This window comes from Triplophysa dalaica, chromosome 23 (genome assembly GCF_015846415.1).
Source record: "Triplophysa dalaica isolate WHDGS20190420 chromosome 23, ASM1584641v1, whole genome shotgun sequence".
Taxonomy (NCBI): Eukaryota; Metazoa; Chordata; class Actinopteri; order Cypriniformes; family Nemacheilidae; genus Triplophysa; species Triplophysa dalaica.
Genome location: NC_079564.1, coordinates 13,243,366 through 13,261,958, shown reverse-complemented (window position 1 = coordinate 13,261,958; position 18,593 = coordinate 13,243,366). Strand labels below are relative to the sequence as shown.

The window sequence follows — 18,593 nt, the reverse complement described above, 5'->3', positions numbered from 1 at the left end:
ACACCTCCAGAACAGTGTGTACCAGACGAAGAACTTGACAGGGAATGTTTGTTTTGCTCTCTCCAGGTTTTACTGCACGCACTTTATTGATTCAAATTAATGTCAATTACCCAACCATTATCTCACATCACTGACCATTAACACTAACCAAACAAAGCAACAGAAGCAAAAACAAAACAGACACTGTGAGTATATATAGATATATATTCATTTATTTGATATTTAAACCGACTAAAAAGTTGTAAATACAACTTCTGAATGAAAGGCACAGTAAAATCAGACACAGCTGATATAATACTCAACTGAAATATAATTACAGTACAAAAGCAGACAGTTATTAATGCACCCTAAGAATTTCTCACGTGCCCAAAGAGAGGCCATGTATCCGTTCACCGGTGGAGATGAACAGGAGCGGGGGATCTTCAGCTGATATACACTTATTGCTTTAACCATTCAGGGCCGGACCGGCCAAACATTGAAAAAAAAGATTCAAATCTTAATTCATTCTATTAACTCGCTCTGGCAAGAACATCAAGTTGAAAGCGATTAGCTGGCTTTCAAACTCCAGGCTCAATGGAGTGATGCTGTCAGTCAAGCGCTCGGATAATTCATTATCTTACGAGCTCTCATTAGCATACTGATCTAATTCATTGGTCCACCAAGTGCAAAATCAAACCAGGGAAGAAAAAAAACCTGCAGGCTTATGACTCGAAGTTAAACGATCTTAAGTGTTAGAGACATTTAATTCAATTTCCATTAATTCAATTGCAGAGCTGTGAAATTGAAACGTTACGATGGATTTTAAAGACGGAAAGTTTGATTTTGGTCTGTGTGGATGCACCTTTCCAAGTTTGATACATTATTTATAGTTAATGGCCAATTAGACACCTGGGCCCAGCTGTCATTTAAAAATGATGCATCATTTTGATCTATTGTGGACCTCCGTGGATTTCCCTCGATTAATACAAACACAAACCTTCACCATGAGCATCGATGCTTTCGCGTTGACGCTCAAGAGGAATTCTGTTGGGTTGAACAGGCTCAGTTGTACGGAACAGCTCTGTCCCTTTAGTTCAGAGGTTTGAGTTACATAAAAGCTCTTTGGTATATGCAAAGCAATTCCAACTCATTTCCTCTCCAATCTGCTCCAATTATGTACAGATTTCCAAAATTACCCCAAACTCATTTTTACTGGAATGTAAGTGAGTCAATTAGGCAGAAAACACGCTCTTGTCAGTTGACATCCAGCAGAAAACAGGATGTTAACAATAACAGCATAACTGCTGCCTTTATTGCAAAATAAACCACGGAATAAAAACAATGAACCCAAGACTCTTCAATAATTTAACAATTCATGTAAGTGAAACGAAATGTACACATGACTGATGGTAGTAATGGACGATTAGTCTAAAACAATTAAGCTTTGTGATGTAAGACCTTCAAGACACCATCTCAAAGTCCATCAGGAATCCCCGAACCCTGAAGATGTCATCAGACATTGATGGGCGGACGTTCAGCGCTGACAGTCATGGACAGTCATTACCTAGCGCTACCGCTAAGCTGGGTTAGATATTCACGCAGTTCTCTAGCTGCCTGGAAGCGGCCATACCGCTTTTTGGGGTTGGCGCACTCTTCCAACAAAGTTTCGAGCTGGCCGTCTTTGGCAATGTCCGGCGGGGGGTCATGGAGGAGTCCGCCGGAGCTGCCCCGCCACGTAGCGTATCGTGAGAGCAGGTTCTGGCAGATGGCATAATAGTTATGGTCCACCGTCACCCGTGAACACAACATGTCTTTAGAGAAGGAAAGACAGGCTTCCTTGTCACACTCCTCGAACTTGCTCTCGTACCAGACGTCATAGTTTTCCGGCTTATCTGCAAACACAAGATCACATTAACAACAGTAAGAAACCAGCCGTGCAGCAAATATACAAAAAACTGTACTGCTTACTGAAATTTTCCCACCTAAAAATTTGAAAATCATAGCCATTCGATTGCCTAAGAGCAAAATTCAAGTTACAGATTCAAATTTAAAAGCTGTGAAACCTCATTCACCATTTCACAGACTCAAATTTGTGTCATGCTCAAAAATGACATGTAAGAGCCAATGATGTTCTATTTTATTAAGCATTTTGTTCATTTAACCCAAGCAACTACATCGTTTTTGTCTGAATAACAGTATGAATGAGATTTTAAGGATGTCTGACCCCAAACTCTTAAATGGATTTATAAGAATGTAGGAAAGGAGTCGTACTGACTTTCTGAGCTTTAAAGCTTGAAAGATGTGGCCTAGAGTTATTAGTTATTTTAAAAGTTTTAGCAACATTTTTATGTGCTTTTGTCTATTATTTGAAATTAAATAAAATTTAGTTTCATTTTTAGTTTTATTTATTTTCAGTTATTGTTTTCACTGCCTCAATTTAAACTTTGCTGAGAAAACATTTCTATTTTTTATTTAGTTAAAGTTTTAAGAATTGTAATTGATTCCTATTTTAAATATTATTGATGTGGCCATTTTAAACTGTCATTGTAAGATAAATAATGGCACAATAAAAGAAAAGCGTTGAAATGTCGTCCTTTGTGTTCTGTAGACATTTTTCCTTCTTTCAGGTGATCAAATATTTTCAGCTTTTAATAAATCGTGATATTTGGACACACTCATACAGTTTGATCACAATGAACATATCAGTTATTGAACCAAGAGAGTAATATTTTACTTCAAAGTAGCATAGAGGAAATGAAGTGTCCAATTTTGGATTGCAGCTTTTTCCTTAATAGGGCGACACAAATTGGCCTCTTTCTATTTACACAACAACGATCCATACAACCTTCATCTCCACTGTTATTTTTCAAAGACCTGCCAACCAGAGCAAATAAATAACATTTTCTATGATGAGAAACTCTTTAGAGTCGCGTTAATGATCAAATTGATCAGAATAAAAAAGCCCAAGAGATGCCAACCCATAATCACGTTTGAGAAACAAAATGCACTCAATCTAAGTTTTCCTGGCATCACATTCTGCCCTGGGCCCCAGACACATGCACAAAGTCAATCACAACTAAACACCGATCTGTCCGTCTGGACAGAACCAAGATGAACACAGAAGCCGTTTATTGCATGTTACATGTGACAAGACTGTTACTTTAGACCTGCTTTACCACTAACCTGAGAAAAACCCATTCCTTAGAAAACTCACAACAGATTGAATATTGTTGTGCTAATTCTCAAATTAATTACATAAGCCTCTAATCAAATATCTAAAAAAGACTAAATAAATGTGTGTATCTGTATCTATGCCCAAGTGGAATAATAACCAGAGAGCAGCTAACTCTTAAAAGGAAACTAATGCATGTACAACCCAATGGTTAAGATCACCCCAAAAATATATATATTAGTGGTGGGCATAGATTTTTTTTTAATCTAGATTTAATCTAGATTAATCTTGGAATTAATCTAGATTAATCTAGATTAAAATGGCTCATTTGAATTCTGCCGAAGGCATTCAAAATATGTGTGCTACCCAAATAATGACTAAAAGTAAGTCTTTGAGAACGGGTTTCTCAAGCCAGGTGGCGCATTAGACCAGGGGCTCATCTCCTGTTTCCAAAATGCATCACAAACTTCTTAAGAAAGTTGTTCTACTAGGATAATTTGTGATGAAAATTAAATTATGTTCAATAAGATGTACTTGTGTTACTTCCGCATTAGCTAAGGGATGATTTGCGTTTAGGTGGTACTTGAGACTGGAAGAGCTCCTACAGTACATTTACATTTAGTCATTTAGCAGACGCTTTTATCCAACGCGACTTACAAAGAGATAGGGAGCAACAAGCGATATGTCATACAGGAGCCATAATACATAAGTAGCCAATACAAAGTTACTGGTTTCAACTAAAGCTAGACCACTACCTGTTGAGAGAAAGTTTTTTTTTTTAAAACCAACTGTATGTAAACCAATTCCGTATAGTAAACAAATTCCGCATTGCACAAGGTGCAAACAACTTTAGTCTTGTCGATGTTTCCATTGGGAAGCTTCTTAAAAATAAATTTTCCCTGAAGCAAACCCGGCGGCTTCATAGCTGCATCCATGTTAGCACGTCACGTTTAATGGGGTAATTACACAGTAACGTTATGTTGTGTTCAGACCAAACGCGAATGGCGCGTCAAGCGCGAGGTATTTATATGTTAAGTCAATGCAAAGACGCGATAGACATAGGCTACTTGCTGCGCGAATCGCGCGAATGAAGCCCTGGTTATGAGATGATGTGGCGGGGCGAATGAAGCCCGGTTTTGAGATGATGAGGCGGCTTGAAAGACGCGAATAACGCAAGTTGAAAACTCTTGTTCTCGCCCCCTACATTTCAATTAAGCTTGGTATACATCTTGGCTAAAATATCAAGGGGAGAGTCATCATAGCTTGCGTAGTATAGACCCAGCTCCCAACCCAACTTTGAGAATAGATTAATGGCGACATTTTTTTTATCGCGCGATAAGAGTCTCGCGTTAACGCCATTAACGGCCCACCACTAATATATATTTAAAAATATCTTTACATGTCTTCGACTTAGAATATTTCCAAATATAAAGCGATATTTAATTCCCTTCTTGCTGTTTTTTAAACGTAACACTTTGTTCATATCCACAACTGCCTTTTGGGGGCATGAACTCCCAAACTGTTGAGAACTGGTTAAAAAAAAGAACTGGTCTTCCTGTAAACTAAATGTGAATGGTGACATCATGCGCATGTGTAATAAGAAAATAAAAGAACAAAGTGTCATCCCCAACTACTGCTGATCTTTTGACAAGGTTATTATCTGCACACAAAACTTCCATTGTTAGTATATTGTTGTCGTATAAATGTACCCTTAAGTTAACTACCAAGGAATATTCCTTAAACTTTAATAATAGAACATGAAATGTCTTCATCTTATTCAAATAAGGTCCTGCAACAGCTCCACAATTTCGACGAATATTAGTTTTTTGCCAGTCTGTACGATACATCATTTTAGTCTGTGGTGTATTATGGGAAAACAAGACTTTCAGCCATTGAAAGGGTGGAAGGAAACTACTTGATCATCTTTAGTAGGCCAAGGAGACGCATGTTATTGTGAGAGTCAGTGGAGCGGAGCGGCACGGCGCTGCAGATCTAAATTCATTCTAGTCCATGGCTCTCGCTGCATGGCTGAGTTAGACAAACATCCTGTATCCAAGACGTCTGCTCTCCAAAGCACTGCGGATGATTTCATTACAGACCTGCGGATCAATGTTGCTTTGTGCTCTTTTAACACTGCTGAAAGTGCAGTCTAATTGACCACTAACCTTTGTCCCATCATTTGTTCATCACAAAAGATCTTTTCTACCTTTCTTGTGCATAGTTTCTATGTCGAGTTCTAAAAGTAATGATAACTTTCCACTGAAATAAAGTACAATGTCCTTAAGCTTGCTTGTAAAAACAAAGCCCATCTTTAGTATCCCTTAAAAGCTGAGTTCAGCCCATTTGATTTCATCCCGCCCGAGCTGTTTCAGGGTAAAGGGGTCACCCTCCCCTAAAAGGGTCTCTCCAAATTCAACGACAGAGCTTCTTTTGTGAAGGTTTTGGCACAGCGACAAATAGCCATTGAAGAGGAACGGACTGGCGTCATTTTGTCCTCACATGTGGGGGTCTCTCAGTCACCCCCCTACACAAAGACACATAATCTATCTGCATGTTTAGCGACACATCCTGAGCTCTGAACAGTGTCCTCTCTGATATTAAAGATTCTAGTCACAGAGAAAAACAAGTTTGAATAAACTGTATAAAGTGGCACTCGCGTTTGAGAAAAAATGATGATTGGGTGTGGGAGGAAAGGAGACATATGTGTTGCCAATTTCAGTCTGTTTCAAGCACGAATGGATGCCCATATGAACAATGTTCACTTATTTATGGGCTCCTACCAACTTTAAGACACATTCATTAGTGATATCCAAATTTACTTACTCATTGACCAAAAATGAGTTGAAATGGGGGAAGGAGTTATTTTATTCACTTACTCTGTTTAATAAGCCTCTTGTCGGCCACCACCACGTTCTCTGCATCCACAACGATGACCTTCCCGTCCCGCGGGCCCACGGCAAAGTTATCGAAGCTGACGTCGAGCAGGTAGAGAGCAAAGTCGAAGTCATTGTTAGTGAGCTGTTCGGCAATATCCATCAGTTGCTTGGCCAGATCTACTCTCTTCTCCCACGGTGCGTTGAAGAAACTCCAAAGCTCCTCACCAACATAGTTCACCGCCACCATCCGCCCGCAAGCGCCCAGGTACTTTGCGAAAGGCCAGCCTTCATCGGACGGGAAACTCTGAAAAGGCAATAAAAAATCATCACAAACATTAATGAGTTTATATTTGGCAACAATTAACACTTTCCACACCATTGACATGAATTTCTTTCATTTATAAAACTGTGTGTTTTTCACGGTTACCAACGGTTTTATAAATTATGAATATCAAATTATATTCATATAAATGAATGAAAACATAACTGCATATTTTATTAAATTAAATTGTATTAAACAATTCATAATATTAGTATTGTATATCATTTTTTTAAATAAACAGTTTGTTGAATGGGTCGTGTACGTAGCTATGTTGCATTTTAAGTTTATCCAAGCAATATTTTTTTCTGGTAACCCATAATAATACCGGCTAGAAATTAACCAATGCTAACTAATGTCATTAACTAGTTATTTATTTTGTTTGTTATCACATTTTTTTGCGCTCCGTATGAGAATTGCAAGCAAACACTAGAGATACCGTAGCACCCGCGATATTAATGCTTTCCAGCTCTCAGTCTTCCCCCGCTCTCAGTCTTACCCCTCCCTTTCAAAACATGACGGTGGCCCCCACAGATCAAAAATATGCCAAAACAAACTTGTGGTCAATCAGCAGTAAGGGGAGTGTCTGCTCATGTTGACGGAGGGAAGAGAGCATACGGGCATTAGAAAGACTGTAGACTGAATTTATTATATAGAAGTAAAGGGTCTTTGGATTTTAAGTTTAAGAGAATGATAAAATCAGGCAGGAGCATGGCCACATGTTAGTATTATAACGGAGCAGAGACGTTGGAGAGAAACATCGTCTGATAGAGCTAAGCATTTTATGCCTTGCATAGCACGTTTTAGGGCAGTGCTAGCTAATGGTAAATAGCATTGCTGTTAATGGCGTTTAATCTGACAGCGGGATAATAAGACCCGATCCACACAAATGCGTTTTAGTTTGAAAACACATATTTTTCTGTCCAGCAGCAACATCTCTAAGTTACCTCACTGTTGATTTCTGTGTCTTTGCTCCACATTGTCGCGACATACCAAGGCAGAAAGTAAATAAACACCTGACAGAAATGACGTGTCTTAGGTTTTACTCATGCGCAGTACATGGATGTAAGCGTTTTTAGACGTTTCAGTGTGGATGGGCAGCGTTTGGGAAACGCTTGAAGAGCTAGTGTGCACGAAGACCGTTTTGAAAACAAAAATTCTGTTTTCAAAATGAAAACGTACTAGTGTAGACAGAGTAAAAGTAGACGTTTTTCTCCCCCTTTGTAAAGTCAGGGACTACCGGACTACGTACTGCAGTGTAGAGGGAAAGGAAATGCCCTTTGTAGAGCTGTTTGTCTATTTAGGGCTACTGTACAAAACATTGAGGCACAACACGGCGAATTCCATGCATGTTGGCACACTCTATATGTAGATAGAAATAGCTCATTCTAAGGTAATACAAACATAACAGTTCATTATGTAAGGTCTTTATACATCTGGAAAACATAGCTTTGTATATTCTATTGCATTTCTGTCAATAGCTCCTCTTAAAAATCCCATATTGCTCCTTTAACAAAATGCAGTTTTTTTAAGAAACTTAAACACATTTAAGTTCTGTCAAGTGTGGAAAAATCAGCATGTGAATATATATATTTATATGATTATATGAAATAAATAAATACATCATTTTTTATTTTATATTTCTTAAATATTTGCATATTTGTTAATGTTCTTGCTGGCAACCTTCAGAAATGTGTGAAAAATGTGGATATAACGAAAATCGAGTGGGACATGACTGTGTTTTGCACTATTTATGACAACTAGCAGCATGAACCTGGCAGTAGATTTGTGCTTTTATTTGTCAAACACATCATCTTAGAAGCCCAGGAAGGATACTTCAAGAGGCTAAAATACGACATCAGTCGAATATAAATGAGCAGATTATTGAATGCAGGGCTTTTGTTGTCCGAGTCACATCTGGGCACAAAAAATGGTGGATTTGAGGGTGGCATCTGGCAGTTGTGACTTTCACGGCGAGCCTCTTTAGACACACAAATGAGGTGAGTAAAGCAGCTGTACCCCAGTATATGGGTTGGTCTCTCAGGGCTTTGTTTGGGTATGTCTCGTTATGGCTTCTCTTTCCATTTCATCTACTGCTGTGTGGAAGAGCAAAGGCAATTAGATATGAAAGAGTACAAATTAAAGCAAAATAAAACGCATTGACTGTGCGGGGCAAACGGTGTGCTTTATTCAAGTGGAGCACCACTCTGTTTTAATGTTTTATATATGAAACGTACAAACCTTCGTCTTGTTTTTGATGGGACTGCACAGCTGATATTCAGCAATAATGTTCCCCGGGTTATTTCTCAGAGCTGTTCAAATGGCTCAAACAAGTTTCATTGATATTGACAGATCGCACTGCGCACGGGAAGAGGCATACAGCTGCAATCCGATTCCCTTTTATTTCGCAGTTGGACAAATCTAATAGTCTAGTTTAATCTGCCTCAGAATCTGATTAAACTTTAATGGAGGAACTTATTAATATTTCAATACACACATATTATTTAAAAACATACAATCAATACAACGACACGAAGAAAAATGGCTCAGTTCTTTCTTTACAGCCTTAGAAAGGGTGAACAACACAAGAGGAGAATAGCAGACTAATACCACTATTTGTGCAATATGTAGCGTGTACACAAGTATGCAAATATTCTGTATGCCGAAAAATATTTTGCAATAATGCACATTATTTAACCACTGCACAGTGCATTACATTCTAGGAGTGTTTCTCAACACAATCTCATGACAATTCATAGCTATTTTTTCTTTTTTGTATGATCTGCTTATGCACCAGTGATAGTCAAGTAATAATCGTACTCATTGTGCGATTCTTTGGGTTTAGCCACTTCAAAAAAATGTTCTAAACCCTCATTTCAACTTTTCAGTGTCTTAAATATTCATTACTTGTAATCGATTAGCTCTCATTATTCCATTGAACAACCATGCTACACCATATCAAGTTATTAGCATCAAACTAAATTTCTCTCCATTGACACTCACAGCCAATCAGACGTCGTTTCATGTTCAAATGGCCAGTTATGTCGAGTGAAAATTTGGACCATAAGATTTCACGACGAACATAGTAGCCTGGTGTGACTTAGCAGTAAAGAAGTAATCAAAGAAACGATAAATTGTTGTAATAGTACACTACTAGTTATACTACTATTAAAGCGTTGAGGTTACGAATTGCAACCAACGGCTCACTCCATCACCATCTCCTTTTCGAAATACTACGGTGGCTGACACAGGGCTAAGACGTTGTCACATTTCACTTCTCTCTCGAATGAGATAACGTATTTACGAAATGTGCTCTGCAGAGCAGTTTGTCCATTTAGGGCTACTGTAGAAACAACATGGTGAATTCCTTGTAACGGGACCTGCAGTGTTTGTAGTAGGGCTGGGTGTTTTTCCGACTTTAAAATCATTGCGATGTCCGATAATATCGGGTGTGTTTGACTTCATGCAACGTTGCGCAAATGATCAATCTGCGGATACGGACTGGGAGGGAATTCATTCCAGACCCGCCAAGTGCCAAACACACACGCAGGCATGCGTGCACACACAGGCACGCCAAGCGCACAAACCAATGTTGCAGTGACTTCTTTTATCAGGTTAAGCTCGTATAGAAACCATAGCTTTTATGCAGTGGAAAAAAATGCCGGTTAGCCCAAAAAATCCAGGCGGTAAGCACAACACGCGCTCCCCTCTAATCAGTGCTAAAGGCTGCCAACTATTTCTACAAATCCAATTTGTTCCAAAGCACCATCAAACGCAGTTTCCAATAATAACAATATTAGCCTAGTGTAATATTAGTAATTAGCATGAGCTGGAGCAGCAGTGAGCGTCCAGTCTGTGACTAGGGGCGGTCGATATCCTCAAGAAGGACCGGGTCAATCGGTGGAGAGTGGCCTGGTCTCACAGCGCTGCTCACTCCCAGCATTCATCCTGCATGGGTTCGTTCAAGCAGATTTCAAGAGGAACGGGCAAAAAACCATTGTGTGTGTGTGTTGGGGGTACTCTTAACCTCAAAGAGAGAGATTTGAAAAGAGAAACAGCAAGCCAAAAGCTTTAGTGCTGGGCTTTGTTGATGTCTTGGCTCTGTTAATAAGGGAAAGAGTGGCCTTTACTATAGAAAGACCTACAGGACCCTCAAGCTGAGTAGGAGTTGATTCTGGCCATATTTTCAAAGTCGAGTAGTAAGAGTACTCGGTGTTGATAAAGAAGCCTTGAATAATTGGACTGGTTCTGGGTTCACCTGACCCCGATAGGGGACATTTACCAGATGTATTCACATAGTAGCAGAATGCTGTTGTCTAGACTCTAGACGCATGTTTTTAAGTTAAATTAATAATTTGATGTACATTGAGCAGGACTCATAAATGTGAATGACTGCAGTGACTCCTGTTAAATTGATGCAATTTCATGCAAAATAACTACATCACCATTTATCTTACTTGGATATAAAATGATTCATTCTATGACATTTCTTCAAAACACCCACTCCTGTAGGGATATCATGTACTCAATCATGAACAATCGGCATCTACAAAAATGACACAGAAATGCTTGTAGAAAAGAAGTGTAAAGTCATTATTGAGGGAAACTTTCTTTTAACGTTGATATAAACGCACATTTAAATGCATGTTTAGCAGCCCATGGAGAAGGTCGTTCAATTTCTTCGACCAATCGCATTCGCGCAAATACACTTTAAACTCTAATCCAGGATCCAAAAGTTATTAAATTTACTGATGCAGCACTGTAGTGGAAAAAAAATCTAACTTTGAATAAACTTTAATATAAAAAAGAACTGCTTGGGTGGAAATTGCTCTCGTTCTTTATCTTAAGCAAGTGAGAGCAAGAAGGAGAGAGAGAGAGAGAGAGAGAGAGAGAGAGAAGGAGAGAGAGATTATTAATTCACTAGCATTCAGAAGTGCTGAGAGAGCAAACTCTAGCTGAAGTGATACAGTGGCCTCTCAGAATAATCAGAGGTGATATTTCCATTCTTGCTTTTATACAATAACAAGTGGCCTCTTTGCTTTACTGTGGTTTATCTTTAAAGGGGTCATTTCAACATATAATTCCCCCAATCCCCCCTTAAATGAGAGCCACCACCAAATAGTCAATTTCATTTTGTTTCTTGGCCAATTCCACCCTGTAACAATTACAACTAAACTATAGGGATACCAGGCCTCTTCTCCATGAGTCATTTTTTAAGCTTTTTGTATTAAGGTAGGGCCAAATGCTTTTGCGGAAGTAAAAATTTTGAGTAAAAATGTGTTTTCTTTACAAAGAAGAAAGGGAGAAAACATGACCGAATTACACGACGAATATCACATTTTCGTAAAATTAAAAGTGACTTTTCAAAAACGACCTCATACAATCCTGATTTTGGAGGAAAATCCGTTTTAATTTAATGCCGTTTACCGCATTTTGGGACCAAACTCTTCATATGTTACAAGCATTCAACCCTCATTGCATGAATTCACATAATGTTTTGCACCAAAAATACCTTCATACCTGTGTACCTAGTATCACTTGGGTACCACTTGCATTTCTTACAGAAAAGACAGACAAGACAGAAAATGAAAAAGGAATCTCACCCTTGGAAAAAAAAATGTACGCAGCTGCAAACAGATAACTTTACACCTAAAGAGAAGATGGATTTTTTACAATGCAGTGTAACCTGTGAGAGAACACATTTACTGTGTGTTTGTAAGACAAGTGAGACGGTTAAGACTGTTCTTTATAAAAGCTATTTGTATGTGTCAGTGGGTGAGAAAACCATTATGGCAGTATGAGAGCCTTAATAACAGTATTGCATGTGTGGGGTCAGCCTTCTGACAGAATCATGCTGCAGAAATCACATTGCCAAGGTTAAACAATATGCATGGTATGATGGCCTGAGGCCGGTGTGAGGGACTGACCTGAAAGTCATTTTCCATAGTTAGTGATGTTTAGTCAGAATGTCACACTTCTGTCGATCACATATCTGTGTGTTGCATACATAATAGCTTAACTGAGATTAGTTCAAATACATACATTTCATACTGTTTACAGATTTCTTTTGTCTGACCACTGTTATTCACTAAAGAAAAAAAGCATTTAACCATTAACTATGCACTATACTATATACACAGCTCTAACTGTACATTGTCTGCGTTTAATGTTCTGTGCAGTGTTAAGTGGTGGTTTTACAAAAATCTTTCAAATGTTAAATATAACCAAACCATGATACTGGCTCCTTTCCAAAACCTACTGAGGCTTGATCTACACAAATTCAGAAACATCTGAAAACAGTTATCGTTTAAAACGCTCTTCATCCACATTAAAAATTGTAACCGTCCACTGATGGTTGTTTAACTACAATGGAATGTTTGAAATGCTTATATTCGCGTACTGCGAGTAAAATGTAAGCTACTTCGACAGGAGTAATTTTCGTGAGGCGTTTATTTACTTTCTGCCTCTTTGAAACGTTGCAGAAATGTAACGAATCACCATGAAGCGGTTGAAAATTATATGTGACTATTCAGCCGGTTGAGATGTTATTTGAATCGCAATATGTGTTTAGGACAGGAGGGGCGGATGGATTTACTGCAAACTTGGAAAACGTCGATATGCTTATGTTTCTAAAATTTAAGAAACATCCATAAAAAGAACAGACAGTTTGTTTATATTAAAGATAAATTTGTATTATTCATTTTTTTATTCGATTTGGAATTTGTTTTAAAATTGCAGTTTAGTTCTGTTACTGGATATAAAATATGTTTTTATTTACAAAGAAATGGGCAGCATTTGAGAAATAATCAAACGGCAATTGTTCATTTCTAATTTGACTCAACTGATTTAGTAAAAATAAATCGTTAATAAATCGGACTTGGTATGGTGAGCGAACATTACAGTGAACGTTACATCCCAAGACAGAAAAAATGTTGAGTTTTGAGACTATAAAGCAAGAGAAAATGTGGACTGGGAATAATGCTAAAGAAAAAAACTTTGAAATTAAAGATTGTGTCAAAATAATACATTATAAAAATATAATGAACACAAAAAAGAAAATACCATGCTGCTTATAGCTTAAGGTGAAATGGGTCACATGACTGCATATGAATAAAAATGGGTCAACATTTTCAAAAATCTTTGCTTCCATCCCTCATGAAAATGAACCATGGTTTAAATACATGGTTTTACTACAGCTAAAATGAAAAAAAGAATCTATACATTTACAATTACATTTACGCATTTGGCAGACGCTTTTATCCACAGCGACTTACATTGCTTTTATCCTATACATTTTACATAGGTATTTGCAATCGAACCCATAACCTTGGGTTGTTAACGGAATGCTCTTACCGCTGAGCTACAGGAAAGCCTATCTATGGTAATTCATACACCAAAACATTTTAACACAAACAAAAAACATATTTACTACATTTTAAAAACAAACAAAAAACCAGGTTAAGGGATAGTACGCAATATCAAGAATTTTCGAATAGCATAGTGTAATTTTCCACCAACTATTTTGTGCATTGTCACTGAATTATATATTTGATTCATAAAGAAATGTAATGATTGGATTAAATGACTCAATCAGCCATTCAATAAAAAATAATGTGAGCAGTTACTTGAAATTATAATGATGTAATAGGCTAATATTGTATAAAATAATACATTCCTTGTAGAAAAACATTATCCAGGCAATTGAACAAAATAACATAGGTCAGTAAGACAAAGAGCTGAAGACATGCGAACAACTTTTAATGAGAAATGTCAGAATCCGTAAATTTGTCAAATATGATTAGCGTGTGTGAGAAAGATCTGGATATTTCTATGTGATGTGATCATCCCTTTTTAATCATTCTGTGTGAAATGCAAATATAGGTAAAATGTCAAAGGTGAAATTGGCTGAAAATATGATGTGATATTTAATTTAACAGCAAGGCACAGATTTCATTAAGCAGATGTTCTTTTTAGTTCTCAGTCTTGTAGAAAGCTGGATCAAACACAGAATCATTTGTTCAACCATCAAATTTCAACCACAAACTGCTTGTGTTCATGAAAACATTGGTGTACTTCTGTCAACCAACACCTGCATTTATCCAAATAACCATGTGATAATGTCAAAGTACTTTATCTTCTTTAGCTTTTCCTTTGTCAAAATGCAGATGTCACACATCAAACGTGTAAAACACAAAGCTGGTTTAAAAAAAAGATCTAAAATTACAAATTCAAATGTGATCAGCCAAGCGCTTGTAAGAAATATGACAAAGTTTTTTGTAAAAAAAAGGATGTCTGGGAGAATTTTGCATCATTATTAAAGGGATAGTTTAACAAACAGAAGTGTAATTTCCTCAACCTCTTGTCATTTCAAACCTGTGTGACTTTCTTTCTGCTGCAGAACACAAAAGAAGATATTTCAAAGAACGCTGGTATTCAACCAACCCTAATTTACTTGAATGGACACCTAAGTAGTGCCCAAGCAGTCAGGAACAGATTTTATATAAAAGAGCATGAAGGTGAAGAAAATACAAAATAATTAAAATTTCCATGTGAACAGTAGATTTTCGTCTTGTCGGTCTCAATATGGTAAACTGTTTTACATAAAGCTGCTAAAAAAAACTCAAACAAACTGTTTTCTCTCCACTTCACATTGGTCAGATGGTCTCTTGCTTCCGATGGCCAAAATAAGCTCGAAAGTTGACCAGACATTAAGGTGAAGCTTAAAAGCATGAGATTGCCTGTGCAACTCTTGTCGAGACAATGCTGTGTTGTTTATGTGGTTGCTAGGGTGTTCTGGGTGGTTGCTAGGTTGATCCTTGTGTTTAACCCAAAAGCCTATCCCTCTTTAATAAAAGACTTTTATTGAAATCCACTACTATACCATGCAAGAATAAATGTTGCAATCCCCAGTCGAGCTACTGTATGGAGACCACTTACACAATAATTACCAGAAGAGCTGTTGACGCAGCTCTAAAGCATAAACAGCTAAATTACACACAGCATTAATTATCAGCCAACCTTCCTCATTTAAAACACTCCGGCAGGGTGCGGTGAAATTCTCCACATTTCCGCCCTCAATCCCTCAGACCTGCAACAAACAGGTCAGAACAAGCGTCTAGCATCAGTTCAGATGACGGATAACACCATAAAAAAACACAATGATCTCACTGACTGTGTAACACGCATTACACAGTCTGATAGGCCAATTTAAAGAGCAGTGGAGGAAGAACTACATAAGTTGTTTTGTTCTTCACATTAATCGCCTGACCTTTTCCCTCAAACTCACTCGTTGACCTACGGTCCGCCACACAAGCGTGAAAGCAGAACAGCCCGTGTCTGGCATTTTGCTTGGCCATTAAAGTTTAAAACCCAGCCAGTCTGCAGAGAACGCTGATCCCTGCGGGGTGCTGTGCTAATTCTACGGTTTGCCAGACTTTTCTCTACCCCTCACCCCCCCCAATAATCCCTCAACATCCGATCCTAGACTAGGGACGACTGAAGACAATAAGAGAAGAGAGATGTGCAATCTGTCTTTTTATGTGTGAAAACGACGGGAGGTGCTAAGTAGGTGGGCAAAACTTACATAGTAATGCTCATGTGTCATTTTGATTGCTTGTCATTTTACCAGATGCTTCTTATACAGACCGATTTGTGTGAAAGGCAACGTTTTTAAAAGGAACAGTGCACCAAAAGAAATCTAAAAAGCAAGACGAACACCATCTTAAAGATCATGTTGTAGTCATGAGACAAGCAAGAAGACATGAACCTAAGATAGGTGATATGTATTTAGTTTTTTAACCAATTTTATTTTACCATTACACGTTCCTAATACCTCAAAACAGTAATTTCTGGCATTGTGGGGCAGCCGAAAAATACAGTAAAATAACCGTTTTTGCAAAGTAAAATTCAAACTCTTTGTTATTTTACACCAAACTTGAAAATAAGTCAATTTGTAAGTTGCAGTCAATTTCTGTAATTTGATATTTTCATTGTTTCAAAGTAATGTAATATGAACCATAAAATTACATTTTTTACAGTGATTTCTTACAGAGTAGGCGTTTTTGAAGAATTTTGAAAGTTTGCAAATCTTGGTTGGTCTTAACCTGGTTAAACTGGTCTGTTAACTGGTTGTAAAGGATTTTCTGCCGGTCTTTATGCCATCCAGATAAACCAGGCGGCTATAAGCTTGGCCAATAACATTTCATAGTTTTGCATACTCCTGTCATTTTGCTCAATTCAACCACACACTCTCTAAACCCAAGTGACCCTCCTGTTGCACATAAATGTTAGAAATATATTTGTCAGATGTCTAAAAAACAGCAGTGGTGATAAGTAAACCTCCGTTATCTCTTATGGAGCGCCAGAGAAAGGACTGCAGTTGGCTTACAGCCACCCCGCATCTAAGCAGGCTACATCTTTATCTGGAAGGTGTGAGTTTTATTAGCTTGCAGGGTGGAAAAAGAGCAATACCAATCACCGTGGGAGGCAACAGTGACCACCAGAGCAGAAGATGAGAAACTTTCTCCATTCATTTTCTCCATAGGCATTAAAAGAAAACTTTAATATATCGTTTCATGCATTGAACCAAACCAAATACCATCCCCAAGATGAATCACATTCTGGAATCAAAACAAAATGTCAAAAAGACAAAGGTGTAATTATGAGGAAATGATTCAACAGTTCATCATGAATAACCAAAAATGATGTTATGAAACAAGTCTGTGTTGTTGTGCTTTTTACAGAGTTTTACTCATCTAAAAGTGCCACAGTGTTTAAAAAACATTAACTTAGATTAGCTGAGGACATATTTTAGATCTATTTCAACCAGACATGCAAAAATAGCATTATATTTATGCATGGTCCTGCCATTAGAGAATATTTATTTTGTACACCACTTTACATACTACTCTCACAATTCAATATAGTCATGTTATACTGTTTGTGATGGAAACGTGTGAATACTACATCCAGACTTGGCACTGGTACTGATATTGGCACCTTGTCACTGTAAAAGGTGGACTTGAAGCATCTGAGTGAGATTTATGTTTAATGTTGTGACGTACATTAAAAAAAAACATAACCAAGCCATGTGGAAATGAAAGGGCAATGGACGTCTGTGTCCGAAACTCATTTCATGTTATATTTATTTAAAGTTATTTTACGTTGGAAAACCCTCCTTTGACTCAACAGCCCAGAGGCAGACTTCAGCGAAACCGTTTTGCCATTTTTTCGGCATCTGAACTCAAAAGTGTGTCAGGTGTAGCGACGGAGGGCTGTCTCGACAAGCGGCCATTCCAGTCTGGAGGCGAGCGCTGCACCCTTGACCGAGTTAACCCCACAGGCCTGTCATGTCCTGTTGTCAAGCTGGCTGAGCAAGGAGAGCCTTTTCTGACACGGGGGATGTTAACAAAGTAGCACGCTCCTGGCTAAATTTGAGCAATGTCACATTAACCAGCCTGTTCATCTATCGAACATGACCTCGTGGATCATAGCTTCACAGAGAGAAGATGAAATGCAGGGAAAGCTCGAGAAAGTGTGAATTAATAACAGTCTCTGCAGAGAATGTGGGCCACACAATCTCCTCAACCTCACATAAGTTCAACTTCAAGAATGAGCAAAGGACAGAATAAGGTTTTATGGATAAATCTGGCTTATTCAAATAGTAAAATTGTAGTGCTTTTTCAAAATAAGGAAAAATGAACACAAAGTAACGGCTGGATTGAGCTTTTTGTGGAAGGACTTTTGCCCTTAAAGGTGTTAAAGAATTAAAGAATTGATACAATATGTTAAATTGTTCTCTTGTATGTATCTACATAGAAGGCTTTATTAAGTGCAAAGATTACCCAGAAACCATTTTACATGTCAATTTACAACCCAAGGATTTGTCCCTATGATGAAAAGGTCTGTTATTACCATATTTGGAAGGGTTATGAATATTAATATCAACCCCATTCACAATACCTGCAGAACTTCTGATGATTCGGCTGTGCACGTCCGGCTGGCCAGGAATGTTGCGGGTATATGCAACGTTGGGGGCATACATCCCTACTGTAACGACACAGTCGGTGTTATGTTGGGACTGGCCTCTTTTTCAGTGGTCTTTTGCATGCACAAGATTTAAATAAGAAGGGGGAAACAATAGTGTTTAAGGTATTTCTTTCTAAGAATATTGAAAATTTGGTTTTGTACTAAAGTGATTTGTTGCACAAAAAAGGGAGCTTGTTGTGGGTCAACCTCACAGGAGCAC

At 37.9% G+C, this 18,593-nt stretch overlaps 1 protein-coding gene across 1 annotated transcript in view; it reads right to left on the bottom strand.

Annotated features, from left to right (window-relative positions):
* Window positions 1-219: 219 nt before the first annotated feature.
* Window positions 220-18,593, bottom strand: part of dipk2ab (divergent protein kinase domain 2Ab) — a 37,516-nt gene continuing 19,142 nt past the window's right edge. The window contains exons 3-4 of the mRNA XM_056738996.1: window positions 6,028-6,331; window positions 220-1,871 (exon numbers count right to left, since the gene is read on the bottom strand). Of these exons, the coding sequence (XP_056594974.1) occupies window positions 1,540-1,871; window positions 6,028-6,331 (636 nt within the window). The 3' untranslated portion in view covers window positions 220-1,539. The remainder of the gene's footprint in view (window positions 1,872-6,027; window positions 6,332-18,593) is intronic.